This window comes from Doryrhamphus excisus, linkage group LG11 (assembly GCF_037039965.1).
Source record: "Doryrhamphus excisus strain RoL-2023G ecotype Guam linkage group LG11, RoL_Dexc_Guam_v1.1, whole genome shotgun sequence".
Lineage (NCBI taxonomy): Eukaryota > Metazoa > Chordata > Actinopteri > Syngnathiformes > Syngnathidae > Doryrhamphus > Doryrhamphus excisus.
The window spans coordinates 20088979-20111665 of NC_136367.1; the positions used below are offsets into that span (position 1 = coordinate 20088979).

The following is a 22687-nucleotide window of genomic DNA, read 5'->3' on the forward strand; positions in this document are numbered from 1 at the left end:
TGCATAGTCCATAAACATTTTATTTATATAATGGAGGATTAATTGTTGGACTTATTCTTGAACTGCAGAGGTGTCTTAAAAATATTTTATTGGAACCAAAACCACATCGAGGTACAACACCGTTGAACTGCCCTGTCGCAATACTATACTCTATTATAGTACTTATTAGTTGCTTTTATTGGGATTTTAGATCAGCTCATATCTCAGCACTGGCATTTCATTTCTCTGTACTTTAATTAAATCAACCACAGATGTTTAAATGAAATATTTTAAATTATTCCTAACTTTTTTTTCTCCAATTTAGTTTTTACGATAAGTTACGGCAATACGAAGCAACCAGATGTTCTAGAAGTACTGCTCTTTCGGGAAAATGTATTGAATCCTGTCATTTATCGATTTATTCATAAAATATAGTAAAAGGGCATATTTAACACAAAGCTGCACATGGTGATTAATCATGATTAATTAATTTGAACACTCTGATTAATTTGATTACAATTATTAATCATTTGACAGCCCTGGTAACTATTAATAAATCGTAACTGTTAATTTAGTACTGATATGAGGCACCGATACATTCTACTGTTTACGTTGCTGTACCATTATGGTACTACATATCGATACTCATCCGTAGATTGAAATTGCAGTAACATGGAATCCCTACAAATACATGATTTGAACATTTCACTGAATTAAACGATGTTGTGCGAAGGTTCAGAAGGATTATTGCTCAATCACTCCTCCAAGGTCCCGCCTCACCCTTTCTCTATATTCCATGTATACGAAAGGCACTCTGACAGAGTCCCTTTTGATAAATAGCCCAGTGAAGCCCTGGCACACACTCCAGAGCTGAGAGCTGTGCTTTATGAATACACCTGTCACCGTGTTTACTATGAATCTGCTGTAACACAAGATCAAGGACACCTCGGTGATTGGAAAAGATGAAGAAAAAAACGCTGCTTGGTCTGCTATCATGTAATGTTACTTCAAGCAGATTTATGGCTTTGGCTGCGTGTATGGCTTAACGGCAGGGATAATTGATAATTGACATCAGGGTGTGTGTAATTATTTGTCATGAATTCTGTCACAGCACCGGGGCAGAAAACACAGTAATTACATAATTGTATGAAGCGGCAGCTTATGAGATTTTTTTAAGTTGATTGAGTGAGATAATAATACTCTATGTGGATTATTGTACCTGATGGAGAAGCCTTGTTCGGACACAGATCTGAGACCATTGTTGCAATTGAGTCACAGCACATCTTCACTGCTCTAGCTGAGGGCAGCAGGTTCTCATTCAGAATTCCAAGCTCCATGACACCTCAGCGTGGTGGTTCCTTCTGTACCCTTAGCTTAGAAACAACCCCAAAGAAAATGTTTCCTCCTCCATGTTTGACAACGAGAATGGTGTTATCTGAGTCTTCTCTTCTGAATCAATCAGGTGTGCATTGACAAACTTCAGACAGGCTTGTACATTAGCATTGTTGAGCAGGGGGATGAGAAGTTGCGGATGCTGCAGAATCTCAATCCAATACAGCCAAGTGTGTTACCGATGGTTTGCTTGGAGACTGTCACAGCTGCCTTAGAATCAATAACAAGATAATCCTGTGATTCTGGCCCCATCCCTCACCATTCACAGAATAAGCCTTACCCCATGAGGTGAGATCTCGCATGGAGCTCTAGAGCTGCTACCTAGTTGGTGGAGATCAAATACTTATATATACTCGACATAGAGTAGGCTTTATGATCATTAAAAATAGCAGCTGTATAATGTCAGATGTCGTTCCTGGTATTTGCTGGAACCTTTCACATAGTTTGGGCTTTACTGCCCCTAGACCAGATCACTCGTGGCACCACTGTTGCCCTCAGCTAGGACTTGGTGTTTCTCCAGCCTTTTGTGTTACTTTCCAGATGTTTCTATCCTTGGTGCTATCACCACCACTTTGTCAGGGTGGTTGGCCATCACCAGTTTCTCAGTCCAGTTTCTGGAAGTCCCACAGGATCTAGGCCTGGTTGTTCTCAACCATCCTCAGTGGTGTCTGCCATCTTGATTCTGGGACCTCCATTTGTACCTGTACACTACTCCTGCTGGTTATTCTGCTCAACGTATGCATTCCCTGCCAGCATCTTCACCACCCTGCTGTGGTGGTGGATACTGTCTCTGGGGCCTCTGTGTATAACCTGCACCTGGGGTCCCGTCAGATGTTGTAGACCCCAGCGCCCACTGAAGCGTGTTCAGGGTGTGTTCTTGTGCTGATGGTTAGTGCCTCTGCTGTCTTTTGGTTCAGCATTTTCCAGCCATGGGCATGTTTTTTGGATGTTAGCCACCTCTTCAGTTGGTCGGTGCTGACGTGGCTCCTGTAGTTTGAGGCGTTCTCTTAGCATGACATCCGTGGGGGCCATCTTCTTGATGTATTCTCAGAGGGCTGTGAAATAGTGCCTGTGACACTCAGTCACTGTTTTTTCGGTTTGTGTACAGCCTCAGGATTCTGGACTTGGAGTGGAGCCCCATTACTTCTCCTAATGGCTTTCTTATAAACGGGCAAACGTTGGTTTTCATATGCCCCGGTAGTATATCGGCCCCTGAAATGGAGGGCCCAACAAAATCCCCCAGCTATGCGTTGCTGACTGATTGTCTGCATTTTTTATGGTGTTTGAGTGCTTTATGTTGAAGAGATCCATGTTGACAATTTAGTGACATGGTCGCTATATATAGCAAGTAAAAAAAAACTCAAAAATTTGTAGCTCTTGGCCATTTTCATTTTGTAAAAGTAGCACAAGAAAGAAACCTTGGTTCACATAAATTCGACCTGTCTGTTGAACAAGTAGCTCGCTGAGAAACCGAGAGATCGCTTTTGGCACAATCATTTAAAAATGGAAGAATTGCAAGATATCAGTCAAACGCCCTCGCACTTTAGCTCAATGAAAGGTCTCACCTCGTGGGGTAAGGATTATTCTGAGAAAGGTGAGGGATGACCCCGAAGTACACGGTTCAACAAATACATAAAACAAGCGAATTGGTTCCTCAGGTTTTCAAATATATTTCAGATGTTTCAGCAGCAAGTGCATGAAGGGGTGACTATCTGCTCACCGTCTCTCCTGTTAGGTTTAACCGTACTAGGTAGTTGCAGCTCTCTCTGCCAGTGCACTCCAGCAGAGTGGTACAAGCAGAATAACAACACATACACGTAAAGCAAAGACATATCAAAATGTTTTATTTTAAGTATCTTCATTGTGTGAACAGATATTTTTAGAACTGTGACTTTGTTGTGAAAAGAGGGCTTCAAAGTAATGTTGCTGGAATAATGACTAAATGGGTCGGAGTAAGTGACTACACTACACACTTGGCCAATTGTGGTGTGGCGGGCCCACGTCACACCCACGTCCGGCACGTTTGGCTGCTGTCAGCGCACCGATATGCACCCAAGCACTGCACACGTCTCACTTTTTGGCACCGCCTGCAATGTAGCCACATCATAGAATTCCTGTAATGCGATCACTCCTTGGAGGTTCTTAATGATAACTGACACAATTCATAATTTAAATGAAATACAAAGAGTCAAAATGACCGCTAACACTTACCACAATAGAAATAAAAATAGAAATAATACTGATAGGATAGGAGAGGGAGGGGGGACCAGTACGAGCAGCTTAATGTGAGTACAATGAGATTTCAAGATGAACGACAGATGTGTCTTTTATATTAAGTCAGACAGGAAACTGGGGGGAAATTTACTGGTTTTATAACAACATGAAGCATCGTTCTAACTGCCTCTTAGGTTTGCCTGGAAGGTGAAAATAAAATTGACCCCCCCGTATCAGTGAAATTGTCATCTCGCAGTCCCGTCTCTGAGGCAGATTTACTTACACTCAGGATTCCTCTCACTGTCTGCAAACATTCACCTGCTCAGTTCTTCTCACTCGTTTTCTCACTTTCTCAAAATGTATTAATTGCTCAAGGTTGTGTCTTAGTGTGATTGTGAACCCTTGAACACATAGCTGAGATTTTTGGCAGACGATCCTGTGATCTGACTGAAGAAAGTATGTGCAGAACTCTGAACTGCGTATCTTGCTGACTTATTGAGGATATTGACTAAAATGATTATTTCATAACTTATTTTGGTGACAAATGCTAATGGTATTAAATGAATTACTGCCACCAATATATGGTTGAATTATTTCTTCATTGTAATCACAACTAGATTGTTATCAACACCAATTTATTATTAAATTCATCCAGAAATCTAAGCACATTAATATGTTATATATTATATTAATTTATATATACACATTTCTGTCAGACTACAGCTGTGTCCACAGATGTAGTCTACCACCACCAGTGTGTGACTGAGGAGTGAATAAACAATGGGTTCACTTCATTGTCAAGCACTTTGGATGCCTTGAAAAAAAGTGAATCCATTATTATTCTTAATATTGAGGCCATTTAATAGAAAGCGCGTATTGTACACCAAAATCCATCACCTGAAATTAAAACTGTATAAAAGAACCTAAAGCCTGCACCTTTTTAATGCCAAAAGGCTTAGCAATTTAGCCCAAGTTCTCTGCTGGATGTGAGCAGAGCAAAGATATTGATCTTTGTGATAAATACTGAGTGTGCATCTCCTAGGGGCTCAGCTACTGATTGTGTTTGCTTTTTTTTTCAGATGGTCACTAAACGAAACACCCATCGATCTTGGGAATGACTACCGGCGTCGCATGTCTGGGGGCAACTTGATCATTAGCAACTTGGACAAAGACCAAGACACTGGGATATACCAGTGTAAAGCCTTCAACACGTGGGGGTCCATCCTGAGCCGGAAGGCTACCATCCAATTTGCATGTGGGTACTAACAAACCCGGACATTCTGACATCTGGATATCTCTTGTAGGTCAATTTGACACGCATGTAATTTGCTTGTGGTCTAGCTTTACTTTCATTTGCTATTCAAATTGCCTTGCAATTGATTTTAGAAGGCTTGATGGTAATTGAATGAAATGCCAAACGCAACAAACACTGTGGCTCAGGCAGATTCTCAACTGGATTGATTCCAATTAGTGCTTCCAGCTCTGACAGCATCAGCAACATCTAAACTGACACGTAGTTTGCCAAGACACTGTGATCCATACTTTAAGGAAGCTGTGTTTGCTGCCTTTTTTAGTGTCATATGCATTTTATAGGTCAGCCGGCTTATTTTCTTACCCTGCTTGCCATAAACAACAAGCAGAAATGACACAGGTTCTTCTTATCCTGATAGAAATCACAGTCACCTCTCTTCTTGATTAAAATGTACGCACTATTGATTATTTTCCCCAGGATGAAGTATCTTTAACATACTCTCGTGAGTTACGCTGCCATTATCCATATAGTTCTGTAATGAATCTTATATGTTGGGGATGGTTAAAAAGCAGAGATGCTTTGACATTTATTGTCTGCCAAATGCATGGACGGAGGTCTCGGAGATCAGGATGGCTGATGCACTTTAATATCGTCCCAATATAGGAACGCTGCCTCCTTTCCAACTGCATCCATTTGAAGCTCGTTTTTATTGAGCGACATCTGTACGCCTTTGCAATTATTAACATCTCGATAGCGACCAAATATACAGTATAACCACAACGCTTTTAAGGCGACGGTCACAATGGAAGACTCCATGTGCCGTGGCTCTCTTGCGTGCATTACTATTTGTTTCCCTTTTCCTTGTCCGACAAGGAAAATAGATTCCGGCAAAGCAATCACTGCAGCTACAGAGAGTTTAGCCTCAAGCATTTACACTTGCAGTGTGTGGCCAGTTCACTACTGTGACGACCTATATTTTTCTGCTGTGAAGCCACAGAAAATGTTACCCATACCCTCTCGGATTTGTGTAATAAAATTGTAAGTTGGCTAACTGAACTGCGGTTTGATTTATACAACTGTGTGTGCACTAGAGCCGCACGGGACAATCTTATGGATGTATATGTAAACATGATATAGAAACTATAAACGCCATGGAAGCCCTCAGATTACGGGATAGGATTTAACAATATTATTATTATTGCCCAAATGATTTCTCAAAACATAATCAGTGGTCTATTCCACTTCTATTGCTTTAACTGAACACTTTAATTATTCATTTTCTACCGTTTTTCCTCACGAGGGTCGCGGGGGTGCTGGAGCCTATCCCAGCTGTCCAGGATACACCATGGACTGGCCGCCAGCCAATCACAGGGCACATATAGACAAACAACCATTCACACTCACATTCATACCTATGGACAATTTGGAGTCGGCAATTAACTTAGCATGTTTTTGGAATGTGGGAGGAAACCGGAGTACCCGGAGAAAACCCACACATGCACGGGGAGAACATGCAAACTCCACAGAGATGGCCGAGGGTGGAATTGAACCCTGGTCTCCTAGCTAACCACTCGTCCGTCGTGCCGCCCTGAGCGCTTTATTGCCACCTGAATTCATGAATGATTTAATGAAAAAACGAATCAAATTGAGTACTTCCAGGGTACAAGTACCTTTCCTCTAAATGATACTAAAACTCAGTGAACAAGCAGCGTTATGAGAATTAGAGCCAACAAGCAGCTTCCTCGGGATTAGAAATACATTCACGTTGTCTTTTTTCCAGCAAGCGTCTCAAACCCAGGCTTTAAGAGGTTAATGTGTTTCGCCTTGAGCCATTCGTGTGTATGCGACTCTTCCCATTCATCAGATTTAGAAATACATTCAAGTGTCGGGCTCACCAAGGTAGCCTGCCGAGATCAGAAGGAAGTCACCTCTGTCTCGACTTCAAGTCAGCCATCTCCTCCTATGACCTCCGCGGTGTCCTGTCGTGACTTGGCACTGTTTGATTCCGCTGCGGTCATCGGAGGGCTGCTCATTAATCTTAGCAACACGCTGTCCCACTTCTTGCCATAATCTTCTCCCTTCTAATTTCCCTTATCTGTCACACTGACTTTCTTTTGTTTATGTTTGGAAGGCTTACACCAGTCTCTGAGCCAGAGGCTGCTAACAGATTATAGAATGGCCTGCAGCATCTCACCTCCATCAGTCATGAAGTCAGAGGTGGTTTATCATCCCAGGTTTAAGTTTTATCTGCCAGAAACTGCTCATTAATTTGGAGGTGATAGGTTGTGCTGCGAGTATGGATGGCGAAAGTAATGCTTTTAAGTGCAAGATTACACCACATTTAATAATGATGTTACTTATGGCTGCTGGCAGCGCAAACTCATTTCTCATGCATGCTCCCTAGTGTTTGTTCAGTCCGCGCGCTGCCTAATCTTTTCCTTGTGCAAAACAGTAAACGTAGAGCTATAGCTATCTCTTTCATCAGCACTCCAGATGCTTTCAAAGCATTACAGGCTGTCAGGACATGTCCCAGGGCAACCGCTGATGTCATATTAAAGTCCCATAGCTCAAAGTGTTAACGCCAAATGCAGGCCTCAGTGAGTACGTGAAAGCTGGAGAGAATGCGCAACAAAAATACATTAAATAAATCACGCTGTTTTGCTGTTGAATATGACCTATTATTAGTCAAAACATATGCAAATTTATGCTAATGGTGTGTGTGTTTTTGATTGAATTAAGCATTTTTCAAGCATAAAAATGCAATACATTAAGTTGAATTCAAAGATGTTGATGTAGTAACCGATACTGGCGTCAAAGTTACTGTCATGTACGGTAAGACACATAATTAACAGACTTGATAGCCAGAACAACAGGCATTTATTACAGGAAAAATAATCCGTAAAACACAGAACTCCCATTATCACTTCCTGTCCGCCACTCACTGTACTGCCTTAACAAAGTGTTATTTATATCTTAATGGCTATATTGGGTAATACGAGTTTAACTCTACTATAGGGGTGTTAGTTCATGTCTAAAGTGCTCTAATAATGTTAAAAGTTATATTTCGAAGCACCAAAGTATGAGATTTCTAAATAAGTACTCTACTTTGTGGAATATAGTTATTGCGGTTGGGCCTGGAACCAATGACTGTATGTGTTTTGATTTGATTTCATGTTTTTAAGATAGAATCTTTACCATTTTTCACTCCTCAGATCTCGAAAACTTCAGAACTCAGACAGTGAGAAGCACAGTGAATGTCCGGGAAGGCCAAGGAGTGGTTCTCTTATGTGGTCCCCCTGCACATTCTGGAGGTAATTGTATTTGTATGACTACTACAACTTAAAATTTTCTTATTATAGTCATACGCCTGTTTTTACTAATTGACTGACAAAGATTTCTTTGTTCGTTTTTTTAGTTATGTGTAAATCTATTCATCTAATCCATGACAGTGAAAACACATCCATCCTTAAATGTGTTTTGAAGAAGAACATCTACAAATTCTCCACTCCAAACAAAGATGCTACTTTTTTTCTCTTCCGTGGGCATCCACAAGGCATGAACAATGGCTGCTGTGAAGATTGTCTCTTTGTTGATACAGTAGCTTGCACATTGGAGCAGCAGTTTCCCACACAAGAGAACGGTTTGGAGTACAGTGCATTGTACAGCTGGCCTATTGGATAATGGGCAAGAGTTTTCTCTGTGAAATACAGTTTGACAGCTTTCTGCTCTGATGCAGGCTTATGCACAGTTGCCTGCTGTAGCAAATGGACTTGTCTGTTTTCCATTTTCAGAAATGAAGCTGTGGCGGCCTGGCGTTGCTTTCTTTTGTTGTCATTCTCCTTCTCTCGCTTGCTTTTTGTCATTCATTTCCATTTTGAAAGGAGTGATTGCACACATAAACTTTATCTGACACCTGCAAAGCTCAGGGAATCTGTGGGAATCATGACTGTTTCAAGTGTGATTTGAGTGGGTTGACTTACTGTTGAATCCGGAGGAACAAGAGATTTCCGACTTGTCAGCACAGTTGAAGCAACTGGATTTATCAAACTGAGTCCACTCAAAATGGATGAACGGTATGAAGACGTCATGTCATGATCTGAAAAGGGTTACCGTTTTGTGTCCGTCAAGTATGTTTACTTCCTAAAAGAAATATGTTCAGCTCATGGCTTCTACTTGTCAAATCAGAAGTAGCATTGTGCCTGCATCGACTCCACCAGGTTGGACAATCGCTCCTTTAAAAGCCTTAGATTTTCTCCCTCAGAGAGCATTAGATGATTGACAGTCATTGCTTCACAGTTTTGACTGAATAGCTGTCACCTCAGAAGTGGTAGACGATACAGAGCCTATTTTCGCTACTGCAAATCTGTGCGGTGTGCTCGTCTTGGAATTATATACTTATTTATCGTGGCAGGTCTCTCTTACCAAGGAACATTACAAGTAATCGCTGCTTCTCACCCTCGGACCATGTACGAAATCTATCCTTTCATCTCATCCATGCCACTGATGAGCAAAATTTCACTTAGTGACCTTTGACTGGTGATTGTAAGAAGACGATAGGCGATGGCATAAAACTCCCGCTCTGTTCAGAGAGAGCCTTTCAAGTTTGAAATAGATGGCTTCTTTCACACCTTTATCAAACCAGCGGTGCTCCTTATAGAGAATTTGGACGTTGTTGTCCTCAAAGGAATGTCCTTCCTTTGGGAAATACAAATTGGAGATGGATAAAAGGTGGGACGTCTTCACCCAACAACTATTTGCCTCCTGTCAACCTTTTGCGGATTACCTTGACTTGGACGACCGAGAATCTGCACAGACGTGGGAGTGCCACCAAATGTACTTGTGTTTAACCCCCTTACGTGAAGTTTTGTCAGTCCATCAGATTTGACATGTACTATAAGGTTTTGGTTCCTTACAGTGATGGTAACTGCACTATGAACACTTGATTGGTTGGCCGGTTTGCGGAATACGTTTGGATGAGTCTCAAGAAAAAGGACATAGCTAAATGATACAATACTGTGCACAATACTGTATATTGGTGACGTCGACGTATGGTTCACTTCATGCGCAACAAGTCCACCTACCCGACTCACTGAATCAGCGAGTTTCACTTGCACAAACACTCCCAGACTGAATTTAATTAAGTTAATGCTGCCCACTTTGAGGATAAAATATATTGTGTCTGTATCTCTGTGGAAACTACGTTCTCCACAAACAAAGAAAAAAACTGTAATTTAAGGAGCGCCAACGATATTGGCTACATAGGCTGAAGATGATGGTGATGGACAGTGTACCTTAACATTTACTATCTTTTTCAGAGCTGACTTTTGCATGGATCTTCAATCAATATCCGCACTTCGTCCAACAAGACAGTCGGCGCTTCATCTCACAAGAGACTGGAAGTTTGTATATAGCCAAGGTAGAACCCTCGGATGTGGGCAACTACACTTGCGTGGTTAACAACACCGTCACACGGGAGAAGATGTTAAGCTCTCCGACACCACTGGTCCTCAGAAGTGACGGTAAATTGAATTGAATTGAGCTTCACTGGAAATGTTGGAATACTGGCTTTACAGCACCTTTTCATGTCCAATACCGGTAATGTCACATATCGATACCGATCCGATACAGTATAACCCTTTTTTCTGCTTTTTGTTATAATTGTAGATTAGTATGTAAATATTTTGGTTAACGAGAAAAAGTGTTAAACCAGTCTTACACAGTAAGTGTAACTTGACGTACAGATAAAAGCACATCCGACTGACAGCGTAAAATGGCAAACAGTACCTGTCTTCTTAAAGCTCTCACCAATGTTCTATCAACGTAGTGACTTCACAATGTGGGACAGATTGTTTTTCAAAAAGATTTAACTTTCCAGCCTTCCCGGCTGTCAGTCTGTTCCTCTGTTCATCGATAATAATGGAGGCTGTGCTGAAGAGGCTCTTGCTCTTGTTGAAGGTGAACAAAGAGCTCTAAAGCAGCAACGGCACGATTGTCTTTGGTCGGGGTTTCTTTCTCCTTTGCAATAGAAGACTATAAAAACTCGACATGCTCTTTACCAGCGATGTGCAGCGAGGTTCATGGCTGGAGAGGCACTGGCTCTTTTGAAGTAGAAAATAATTCACTATTGTCGAAAAAGGAAAAGGATGGATGTTGCTATAGTTCCACAATTATTTAAATGCACACTTTAATTGCATCCAGAAATCTTTATCAAAGCATGAAAATTAATTAATGCTTGTATTTTTTAAATAGTAGGGCTGTTGTGTGTAGGTGTAACCTATACAAGACTTTTATTTACATGCACATTTAATTCTTGAATAATATTTTTGTCTTTGTATAAAACTGAATCAGATCACAGGAGTAGCAGCGAACCAATGAAAAAATATTACATTCAGCTCTCAAGGCCATACATTGCACAGGATACTTTTATTCATAACAGAATGTATAAGTTCAAATTGATTGTCCTAAGTAAATAAAATAAATACATCTAAAACGCATCCTTTGAAATATCAGCTTTAAGCGTTAAAAAGAATACACTAATACTTTCTTCAAAAGGTCCCTGAGCTGTTTGAGTAAGGTGAATCTAAATAAAGTCATAAATCAAGCTGCAGTGCTCGTGGTGATAAATATCTACTAAGCATGTCTTTTACCTAATGTCTTCCTTAAATCTTTTATAAGCCACCTTTCATTACCACCCCCCCTAAACCAGCCCTACAGTGGTCACTTACTCTGGAATCGCGTAACGATTTTCTTTGCTTAATGCCCCGAATGTCACTGCTCTCTCTTTGATCCAGTGTGCAGTCCGTGGCTCCAGTTCATTATTTCTGCAAAATCTTATCATATAATGTCTCTCTTTTTTGTAGGAGTAATGGGGGAATACGAGCCCAAAATAGAAGTTCATTTTCCAGACTCTGTTCCAGCTGCGAAAGAATCACTTGTCAAACTGGAATGTTTTGCTTTGGGAAAGTAAGTCAGCATTGTTGCATAGTATGTGACATAAGAGCTTTCATGCATGGAAAGTACTTGTATCAAAGTATAATCTATCACATTATACATCATCACATTCATCACTCGACTGAAGTGCAGTATCTATTTTTAAAGCTTGTGAACCCTGATACCATCACAACATTTTCTCTTCATTTGCAGCCCTGTTCCAGTAATAAGCTGGAGGAGAACTGGAGGAGTCCCTTTCCCGAGCAAAGTCAAAATGAAGAACTCAAACGCTGTTCTGGAAATCCCAAATTTCCAGCAGGAAGATGCGGGAACGTATGAATGTATTGCAGAGAATCGCCGTGGCAAAAATGCTGCACGGGGTCGTGTTTCATTCCATGGTCAGTTAACTCATTTGCTACTGAAGATGTTTTTTTTCATCTTGAATGTCCGAAGACGTATTTATACAGTACGTTTTTGTCTCAGTACATGAGTACATTTTGCGTGAGAGGCAAAAAGAGGTGATGATACAAGTGCACAATAAACGGGGTCATGTTTCATGCCGTTTTAAGCTGTAAAAAGACCACAAGGGGGCAGAAGTGAGCTCGGCATGCATCCGTCCCTTTTATTAACTACCTCAAGTGGAAAAGCCTGGAGGAGTGTAGCGTGCAAAAGGTTACGCATTGGGGAGAAATATTAATGCATTATTATATTATTATACATTTATAGTTGTTTATGTTGTGGCCCAGTTGTTTATATATTTGGTCTAAATATTTTTGGCTACAAGTGAAAGTTGTGCTGCTTGAAATGAAAAATTTAAAAAAATCAGTATTCTCCCTTTTTTGGTTGAGAACTGATATTTTGTTGAAACTTCCCGATATTCCACTGCTGATTCCTAAAGAATGGAAAAAAGTAGAAACAAGATCAGTCAAAATCCGAATACGTTACTCATCAACAGTACTGGCTGGAGTTTCAAAAATGATGTGGAATTACTTACAAGCGCTCCAGAATGTTCTTCAGCACATAGTTCCACAAATTTGAGCAGTATATACAGTAAAAGCTAAAATCCCACAGCACTCACACAGGGCTATATCTGTATGCGTAAGAAAGATGTGTCATTTAAATAATGCGCTCCTCTTGGGAAAAATAATGGCAGCGGCAACCTTGGTCAAAATAAATGATCAGAATGACTCCAAATATGGCAGAAACTAGTCCACATATTAAGAGAAATTGTAGCGATAAAGCAGAATAGAACGTATCATTTAATTCATGCAATCGCACGTCTCGCAAGTAATTAATGACAGCGGCAACCTTGCAGAAAATAAATAATCACAGCAACTCCAAATAAGCCACTCGTTTACAAAGTCAGAGAAATTGCAGTAATACAGCAGGATAGATGTGACAGCCATGGCACGAACGCTCAGTGTGAGTGCAGGCCAGCAGGGGCCAAGACAAGGAGGAGGAATATCGTGCCTGAGATCAGCGTGGCACCAACGGCCCACTGTGAGTTCGCCCCAAGGCCAAAGGTCTGAGCGTGATGCTACTGGGAGATGATCCCTGAGCTCTGCGTGCTTGCAGGATGCACTTCTGTAGATACTATCGTTTACTCTAATATTAAATTAATTGTGAGTATATTGAGTTTGAGTATACCGACAAGATGCATTACTAAAATCCTAAAGTGTTTTCAATGACAGTGAACCCTCTAAACTGAACATAATCTGTGACAGAGGTCGACTTCGGAACAATTTTCTTTAGGAATAAGGATAAATAACTGAAATATTCAGCTCCTGTCACCAATCCAAATTTATTGATGATCAGTTTATGCTCAGAGATAATGTCAAAGAAGTGATATATACAAAAACAATGAACCGATTTCATGACGCATTGCAACAGCGATCATGGGCGTTGCCCGTGCTGCAGGTGGTGGCCACAATGGACACTGTAAGGCACGGACTCAAACACTGACTTCTATTGCTTTTCCTTAAAAAAAACATTCTTTTTGAATAACCCTGTAGATAAGTGATTATTTCTACCAGTTGCTAATTTCTTGTCCACCTTGAATTCCATGTCCTTGTCTGAAATGTGAAAATTTGAAGAGCTGCTTCATAGCTAATGTCTGATTCCGCTCTTTTATTAATTCACTTTATTGATAATGAAAACATGTTTGAAAAGGTGATTCTCTCATTTATTCCTAGCTAAACCTCACTGGTTCCAGACAATGGCTGACACAGTTCTGTCCATCCAACAAAATCTGTTCTGGGAGTGTAAGGCCAACGGAAAGCCTAAACCATCGTACAGCTGGCTGAGGAATGGAGAACAAGTGATTACCGAGGTAATAAAAGCTGCTTGTGTTCCTCGGACTTGAACAATGTGAGAATGGTGATTTGGATGGTATGTGGATCGGACTGTGTCTCACCGGACTCATGTTTAAATAGCAAACTGGAATGAAAGCTATGAATGAATTTTATCCAGGATTACACATTTAAACTGCTCCATGAACCTCAACTAAGTTTTTGTAGAATAAAAATCACACCTTGTTTGTGTAAGTTTATTGAAAATTCACCTTTTTTTAATATTCCACGCAATCCAACAAACAATGCATGCAAATATGAGGAGAACATGCAATTTATTTGAGGCAAGTTCTAACAATAAAAGAATAGAGAACAGGCTGAATAGGTGTAAGATATGCTAACACAATGGTTATTCAGCGACACAAAAAATAAAAAGGTGTCCAGTGTTCATGTAACATAAACAGTTTTTTCATTTATAAGTCGCTCTGGAGTATAAGTGGCAGGAACAGCCAACCTAGTATGAAATGTATGCCACCTTGTCAATTATTTTTCTGCTAATAAACTTCAGTAAAATCAGGCATATTTTAGACATAGTTGCAAATGCCGATCAATAATGAATAGTGGATTAATTTGAAAATATGATTAACAAAGGTAATCATTTAACAGCACTGGTATTGTTGTTGAATTGAAAACGTTACATTCCTGTGTGTTGCTAACTGGTAGTCATTCCAACCAAACCTCTCACCCACGACTGCTCCAGCCGTCCATCAAGCAGTGAAGAAAATTAATGGGTGAAAGGATTGCGTTGACTGCTTCTGGCGACAATTGTTTGATTCCTTTTGTTGTCAGCGTCACACATTTAAATGCACTTAGGCTAACCGGAAAATAATGGTTTGTTACTCACCCACAGTACCCTTAATGAGACACGGTACAGATTTGTCCAATGCTCCACCTCTCATTATGTGCGTTCGTTGGGAATGCATAGTTAAAAGCCGCCATCAAAGCTGCGTGGAGGTTCACATGTCGCATCATCGTGGCATCACTTTACAGCAGTTCTAAATGACTTCACAACACAATGAGTCTGTTGTAAAATGTATTGAGGATGCAGGGGAGCAGTTTTTCCCCCACTGTGTCCTCATATTTTTCGGATTCAATATGAACATACATGGAATGCCACAAGTCTCCTTAGGCCTTTTTTCTCCTTTCCTGCTGTCTCTCTCGCCACATGGTGCACAAGTAATTGCTTGTGCGCCTTTGGTCATAATAGGCCGGCGGTTGCAAGGGATATGCTCAACTGTTTGTCTTTATTTTACAGGGCCGGGTACAAATCGAAAACGGGGCCCTTTCAATAGCTGCGTTAAACCTGTCAGATTCCGGAATGTATCAATGTGTGGCTGAAAACAAACACGGTATTATTTATTCCTCGGCCCAACTAACCGTGTTAGGTAAGTCTTCCTCTTCTTATCCCAGCCGGCTGTCTGTGTGTTTGATCATTGGCTAAGATAAAAACCATGCAGCTCCGCGATCAGTCTTGTCCACTCATTTGATCTAACAATGGGATGTGCCAGAAAAGCAGTGTGTTTTTTTTTCTTTCAGTTATTTCATCATATTGATTGGACACTGCAAGACCAAGGCTTATTGTTATTTATTCTAAATTATTTAAATTATTTGTACAAATGACTGTTTACGCTGTACATTGTTCATATTTGATGTAATCTATTTATTTATTATTTATTATTTATTATTTATTATTTATTATTTATTATTTATTATTTATTATTTATTATTTATTATTTATTATTTATTATTTATTATTTATTATTTATTATTTATTATTTATTATTTATTATTTATTATTTATTATTTATTATTTATTATTACACAGGAGCCAGGCAACGACATTTCGTTGGCAATTTCACTGCTGTGTTATTGTGCAATGACAATCAAGAAAGTCTACGTCTAGTCTATGTCTTGTAACGTTTGTAACGCATGCACATCGATGACTTATTGATTTATTTACAAGCCTTGATAACGCTCACAAATGGCGGGCTTCTAGTCTCCTTTGATAAATGTTAAATCTTAATCACGCTCGTCGAGAACTGGACACGTATTTTCAATGTGTGTATATAGGAGCATCCTTTCGGCCAAATATCCTGCCATGTGGAGCGACTCGCACGCAAGGCTCACAGACTAATGACCTCATGTTGGCTAGGCTGATCTAAAAAGGTTAACTCATCTTTTTCCTGTCCTTCCTCCCACTCAGCATCACCTCCCAGTTTCTCCAAAAATCCATTAAAGGCTGTGCTGAAAGCTCGCTTTGGTAGCGAAGTCATTCTTGAATGCAAGCCTCAAGCCTCACCCCCAGCAATTAGCCTTTGGAAAAAGGACAATGAGTTGCTGCAGAGAAATGAAAGGTAGGGTTACAGCGTATCTTCCTTGCAGATTCCCTTCCCATGCACACTTGGCAGACATGTTTGAATAGTATATTTGGCATTTGTGCAGATGCATAAGGAAGGAGCTAATGAGGAAGAAGGAAAAGCTAATGAAGGCAGAGGGGAAGGAGAGAGAGAGAGAGAAGCATCCTTCAGGGATAATTGTTCATAGCTAATACTTCACTTTGTGCTCACCAATTTGCACACTGCTTAGTATGCATGATTAGGATGCAAGTTGACCAGAGCTTCACTAGTTGTGTGAAAAAAGTCTACAAGATAAGCAAATTGGTTTGGGGCTGAAGATAGACGCTGTCTGCTCACAGATTAGGGAATTCAAAAGTTAAACTGAAGATCTTGCACCTGTAATTAGATGGGTAATTGTGTTCCCCTTTATCGTGACATGCAAATAGAATTTACAGGATATATTCACGGTGGTTCACAGGCAAAGGAACCTCGGTGTTGATGACGGTGGCGGCATTTTAATAGACAACAAACTTGAGTACACTGATAGCGCCGCTCACCACGGTAAAGTGGTGCATCATTTGTTGTGGTTGTCTGTGTGATTTCTTATTGAAAACAAAGGGAGCTTAATTTGATCAACTAAAAGGATGTCACACAGGACTGATGACTCAATTTGAGGGGAAAAATATGAGCAAAACTGAATCAAGAGTGGGAAATTAAATTCCGAATCACTCCATATGCAAACACTTGTGTTTGATTAGAATTCTTAGATTATGGCACATTTGAAGAATACAAAACAGGCCATGCACACAAGCACAAAGACACACATGCAACTGTAAGAAGAATTCAGTGGAAATAATGTGAGCTAAACATCTTGTCAAAACAGCATTTAGGCTCTCTGGCTCCATTGAACGCTGCACCTACACTTGCAGAAAATGTGCACAACTCCCAAGACAACCGACATTTAGCAGACTATACATGAAACCTTTAAAGGTAAAAAAAAAAAAAAAACGCCAGGAATAGGACTTTTTCCAGAAGCTATGTACTGTGGAAAAAAAGGCCACAGGAGAACGACAAGCAGGGAATCTGGATTGGATAAACAACACGCTTTCTTCCACCGGATTGTGCTGAATCTGGCGTGCAAGCCTCAGTTGCGTAGTTGTTAGACTTGTATGACAGTTGACAATGTCATAATGTTCCTCAAAACATTACAAGGTCAGCTAGCATCCCAAACGGATTGTGTGTCATGGTGTTTGCTCATCATTGCAGTCTGCCCACACAGTCGAAAAAAAAAATATTTCCACAGAGAATTGTCCTATTTATTGCCTTGGGCATGCACTCGTACAAAATACTGTATTGATCATTGAATAACAGATTTTTATGGTAATGGTAATGGTAATGGTAATGGTAATGGTAATGGTAATGGTAATGGTAATGGTAATGGTAATGGTAATGGTAATGGTAATGGTAATGGTAATGGTTTTATTTCATTTGAACATGCATCAGATTACAATTAAGTTCATCACATGTCCAAAAGGAGTAGGAAGAAGCAAAGCTTATTAAATCCTACCCCTCCATCTGGTACTTTTACAATCAGTAACTGTTACATTTGTTCACTTCCTGCTTTCCGTAATACACTTTAAGGGTTTTTTTTAAAAAAAAAAATTATTTTGTTATTTTTTGTCCTGTACCGAAGTACTCGGTGATATGAGCATCCAATGCCATAATGGGTACCATAGTAAGTGTCAATATAGTGATATATATAGCACATCATGACTGGTTCAAGACTCTTCATCCTTGTATTTAGCAAACATCAACTGCTTGTATTGTTTCTTGAATTGGCTCATCGTTGTGCATTGTTTGATTTCCTTACTCAATCCATTCCATAGTTTGATTCCACATACTGAAATGCTATGGCTAGCATAACGTAGTCCTAGCATAGAAGTGTTTCAAATGTAGTTCTTCCCTGAAATCATATTTCTCCTCTCTTGTCGAGAAGTATTGGATGACATTTTTAGCTAATTGGTTGTTTTTAGCCTTATGTATTATTTTAGCTGTTTGAAGATTAACTATATCAGCACGTTTAAGTATTTGTGATTTTAGAAAAAGGAGTAAGGAATAAGTATACCTCATAATTTAAGGAAGTGAGACACATATTTCCTGGATGTGACTACTACTATGATGCATTTTACATCTTTGGTATTGAAGTATTGGTATTGGTACTGAAGTATTGGTATTGGTACTGAAGTATTGGTATTGGTATTGGTATTGGTATTGGTATTGGTATTGGTATTGGTATTGGTACTGAAGTATTGGTATTGGTATTGGTATTGGTATTGGTATTGGTATTGGTATTGGTATTGGTATTGGTATTGGAATTGGTATTGAAGTTTCCCCTTCCAAGCAATCCCCCTGGATTCTAACACACTTTCCCAGTCTTCCCTGCCATGCATCCAAGCACTCCTGGATCCCGGATCCTCTGTATATCTTTGTCATCAATGCCATCTTGATGTCATCCATTTCAAAACGTGTTGATAACCCCCTCCAGCTTGGGAAAGAGGAAAAAAAATCACTCACAGAAAGGCCGGGTGAGTAGAGAGGTGAGGTAGTGAGGTGACGTTCTTCTCGGCCAGGAACTGAAGCCAACGCCGCAGGATCTCTTTCTAAACGTGCTGCTTGATCGTCTGGGCCTGTGGCAGCAAGTCGCGGTGGACCCTACTCCTCGCATCAAAGAACGCCATCAAGTCGTGAGACTTTAAACCTCATAAAAGTTTGTGTCGCAGGGAAAGTAAGATCCATGAAACATTCTTGACTGCGATTGATTTGTTTGTATCTCAGAGCCATTTCCTTTCCTTGTAAAGTGTTCACCATTTGATTCCGAATAAAAGAGATTCATGTTCCTTTCTCTTAGATGGTCTTTAGTCTGGAGGAGAAGTTGAAAAGTTTGAGAAATATAAATGGGTACCTCAGGTGAGGCAGGGCATGGTGGATCCAGGACCTGTTTTTCAAGTTCTATCTACTCTTTTCTATTCTATCTATTCTTATTCTTATTGTTGTTTTGTGTACAGTGGAGCTTTAGTGCCATGGTATGACCACATATTAAATTATATCCGTATGGCCACAGCAGTTTTAATGAAGTCTAGCCCAAATCATAGCATAAATACTGTAGCATACTCACTGAATATTTTATATGATGACTCACACACCTCTGACAGAACATCTCGATATTGAATCTGTGTAATAATCACAATATACTTATTATTATTGGCTGTAAGCAAAATCAACACAAAGTTCAACAGTAGTCAATCCTGACTTTTCTGTTTTCTACAGAATGTTTGTGTTTCCCAATGGAACATTAAAGATCACCAACGTAACCAGAGGGGATGCAGCCAGCTACACGTGCATCGCCAAGAACCAGTTTGGCTCAGCAAGCACCACTGGGAGGCTGCTTGTCACCGGTGAGTGTCCATGGAACAACTCATTGCTCCAGACCAGCGGGGGCTCAAACTCACGGACCCGTGGGTCATTTGCAGAGTCATATTTTGTGGCTGGCTCTCTTTGAGATAAACCGATGTTACTCGTAGGATATGCACATATATGCACATAAGTGTGTCACTTAAAAAATTGTGTTAAAAAAACTCACGGGTAACGCCTGCTCCAGACTGATCCTCCGTTGTTTATGGTTCGCCTGTCAAGCTTTCAATTACAGCACTGCACTTCCTAGTACACCGTATTAGTATTTCCTGTATACTGATAACACTTTTATGTCGAAGGATCTATTGTGGACTTCCCTGCATCCCAATATAACATGGACGGACAACCGCGCCCATCTTTATGCTGAATGTTACAACTGTAAACACGCTTGAAATTGAAGAATTTAAGATTTTAGTGAACGCAACGACCTATGTGTTATTCATTTAAGGTGCGTTAGTTCTAGACTAAAGTGAGATGCCAATGTTGTCGCTTTCCTCGCACAGAGCCAACCAGAATCACCGTGAGGCCCACAAACATGGAGATTATTGTTGGCGAGAGCATCGTGTTGCCCTGCCAGATTGCCTGCGATCCAGCTCTGGATGTCTCTTTCTCGTGGGCATTTAATGGCCAGCTCATCGACTTCCAGCAAGACACCGATCATTTTGAGAGAGTGGGTGGGGTGAGTCATCTTAAGCATTAAACTCAGATACTGTCAGGCTATTCCGAGATTAATTGGGACATACAGTGTAGTGTGCAAGAGGTATGCTGCAGCCTCGCACAGAGCGACTAAGATATGAATAATATCCCAAGCAAAGGCAGCTTTGCCAAGAAAGGTCAATTTCAGGGAGTTTTTATGTGGTCAGTGTTAGTCAGTCAGATAGGAGACATCAATACTACTGTGTACTTTGTAAAGCCTCAATGAATACCACTATAGAGTATATTGAGGATGCAGGGTGCCAAACTGTGACTCTTAACTGACTTTATGAACTGCATTGCCTCGTCTTAAATTGGTTCAATTTCAGTAATACAGAACATGCTTTCTCTTTGCAGACATATTTTTAATTCCAGGTTGAACAGTGTCATATAATCTGCCTGCACAGTAATTACATTTGCATAATTATTTGTAAATCTTGAGCCCCAAAATTATTTAAGTAATGATGATGATGTTCAAAAATTTAATTTGAAATATCCAGCCTTTGAAATAGCACAATAATTGGACCGATATGATGGAGTTATGATGTCAAATCTGATTACATTAAAATACCTCAGATAACCAATAATTAAAAAAAGACTCCAATGAAGTGAGATTACCAGTTCTTTGTGGGTGAGCAAATCATGCAGTGTTTTTTTTTTCTCCCACCAATGACGTTGCCGGCCTGCCGTAACTTCCCTTGACCTCCCTTGAGAACAAACATTCACTTTAAGAGAAAGACATTTCGCGTGCTAGTTGAACCAAATGCTTTGCAATGAGTGGGGAGAAGAAAAAAACAAAAACAAATTAAGCACACAAAAAAACCTTATCAGCCACCTGAAACGCCAGCGAAGCTACAACGCCTAGGATTTATTGTGCTGTTGCGTTTGAAAAGTGCAAAATGTTTGCCAGAGACTTCCGTGGAATCACACCGGCTGCTCAGAGCTTGTGCCCGAATAGAGTGAACCTGGCTGGGCCATGCCAGGTGGGTCCCCCTGCTCTGTACTCCGGTTCTCCTGACCTCCATAATCGGTTGTTTGGAGTGTCCGAATATAGTACACTTTGCCTAATAGCAGTGCTGTAGTACTAGTAATGTAATTATATTTGATTAGGATAAATCGACAGGTACAAATCCAAATTTGTTTGAACAAACAACATTGTGCATCTCTAAAAATAACGATACATGATGGCTCAAATGTCTTTTTAAGGGACAGGGAAGCCTAAATAATTTTATAGCCTTTCTTTTATAGTGTCCTTCATCCAATGTTAGGAGTCAAAACACTGGACAATCTGAATTACACTGCAGTGTTGTGGCCTTATCAAGATCATATCCTCATGAATGCAAATGGAAATTGGTATTGACATGGAATTGAGTATAAGGCTCTAATGAAATATAGTTTTCATGCTTTCTTGTTGCCCCTGTCTGGAGAAATTACCAGACTCCTGCTCAACAGCTTCTGGTCAATTAATTTACATAATTATGGCAAATCTGTCTCACTTGCCTCCTGCCAAGACTGAGATGCCTTCCTCTCAGCCACACGCTCGCAGGTTGGGCAGGTGGCTGCTGGCATTCAAGATGGAACCGGAGATATGTGTGAAACTGTCAGGCAAAACAAGAGAATGCAGTGTAGTCCGGCACTCAGTCCAGTACTAGGTCCTTTTTCTCAGAGAAGGACCGATCCATGGCTTATCGTGCCAAGTTCCTTAAGAGTGTGCATCTCTGATGGAGTGCCGCCGGGGGCGATGGCGTCTGATATGAATCGCACAATCCCATAATACATTCACCCCCAGGTAACTGCCTTCCACAGCAATAAGCTTGTTTTCTCCGCTGACATTCTACTTCAATAGGATGTATTAAAATAAGCACATACTCTGAGTCATGCACAATCCCCAGAGCATTCCATTATTTGTTGCTGTGATCAGGAAAACACAACAATTGAATGAATGCAACTGAATTGGATAATTACACACAAGGACCATCTCAAGATGTTTGTTAAAAGCGGCTTTGCCTCCAAGGCAGTGGTCAGCTATCAGCAGCCACGGATAATGTATGATATGGCCCGCCAGATTGTTT

At 40.4% G+C, this 22687-nt stretch overlaps 1 protein-coding gene across 4 annotated transcripts in view; it reads left to right on the forward strand.

Moving 5' to 3' along the window:
- cntn3b (contactin 3b) overlaps window positions 1-22687 on the forward strand; it is a 50363-nt gene that overhangs the window by 14283 nt on the left and 13393 nt on the right. For 3 of the 4 annotated variants that reach the window (XM_058087892.2, XM_058087908.2, XM_078794410.1), the window contains 10 exons: window positions 4665-4840; window positions 8050-8148; window positions 10153-10356; window positions 11698-11800; window positions 11981-12165; window positions 13960-14096; window positions 15371-15500; window positions 16319-16469; window positions 19779-19906; window positions 20426-20601. In XM_058087892.2, the coding sequence (XP_057943875.2) occupies window positions 4665-4840; window positions 8050-8148; window positions 10153-10356; window positions 11698-11800; window positions 11981-12165; window positions 13960-14096; window positions 15371-15500; window positions 16319-16469; window positions 19779-19906; window positions 20426-20601 (1489 nt within the window). The remainder of the gene's footprint in view (window positions 1-4664; window positions 4841-8049; window positions 8149-10152; window positions 10357-11697; window positions 11801-11980; window positions 12166-13959; window positions 14097-15370; window positions 15501-16318; window positions 16470-19778; window positions 19907-20425; window positions 20602-22687) is intronic. The other variant, XM_078794411.1, reaches the window with a different exon arrangement.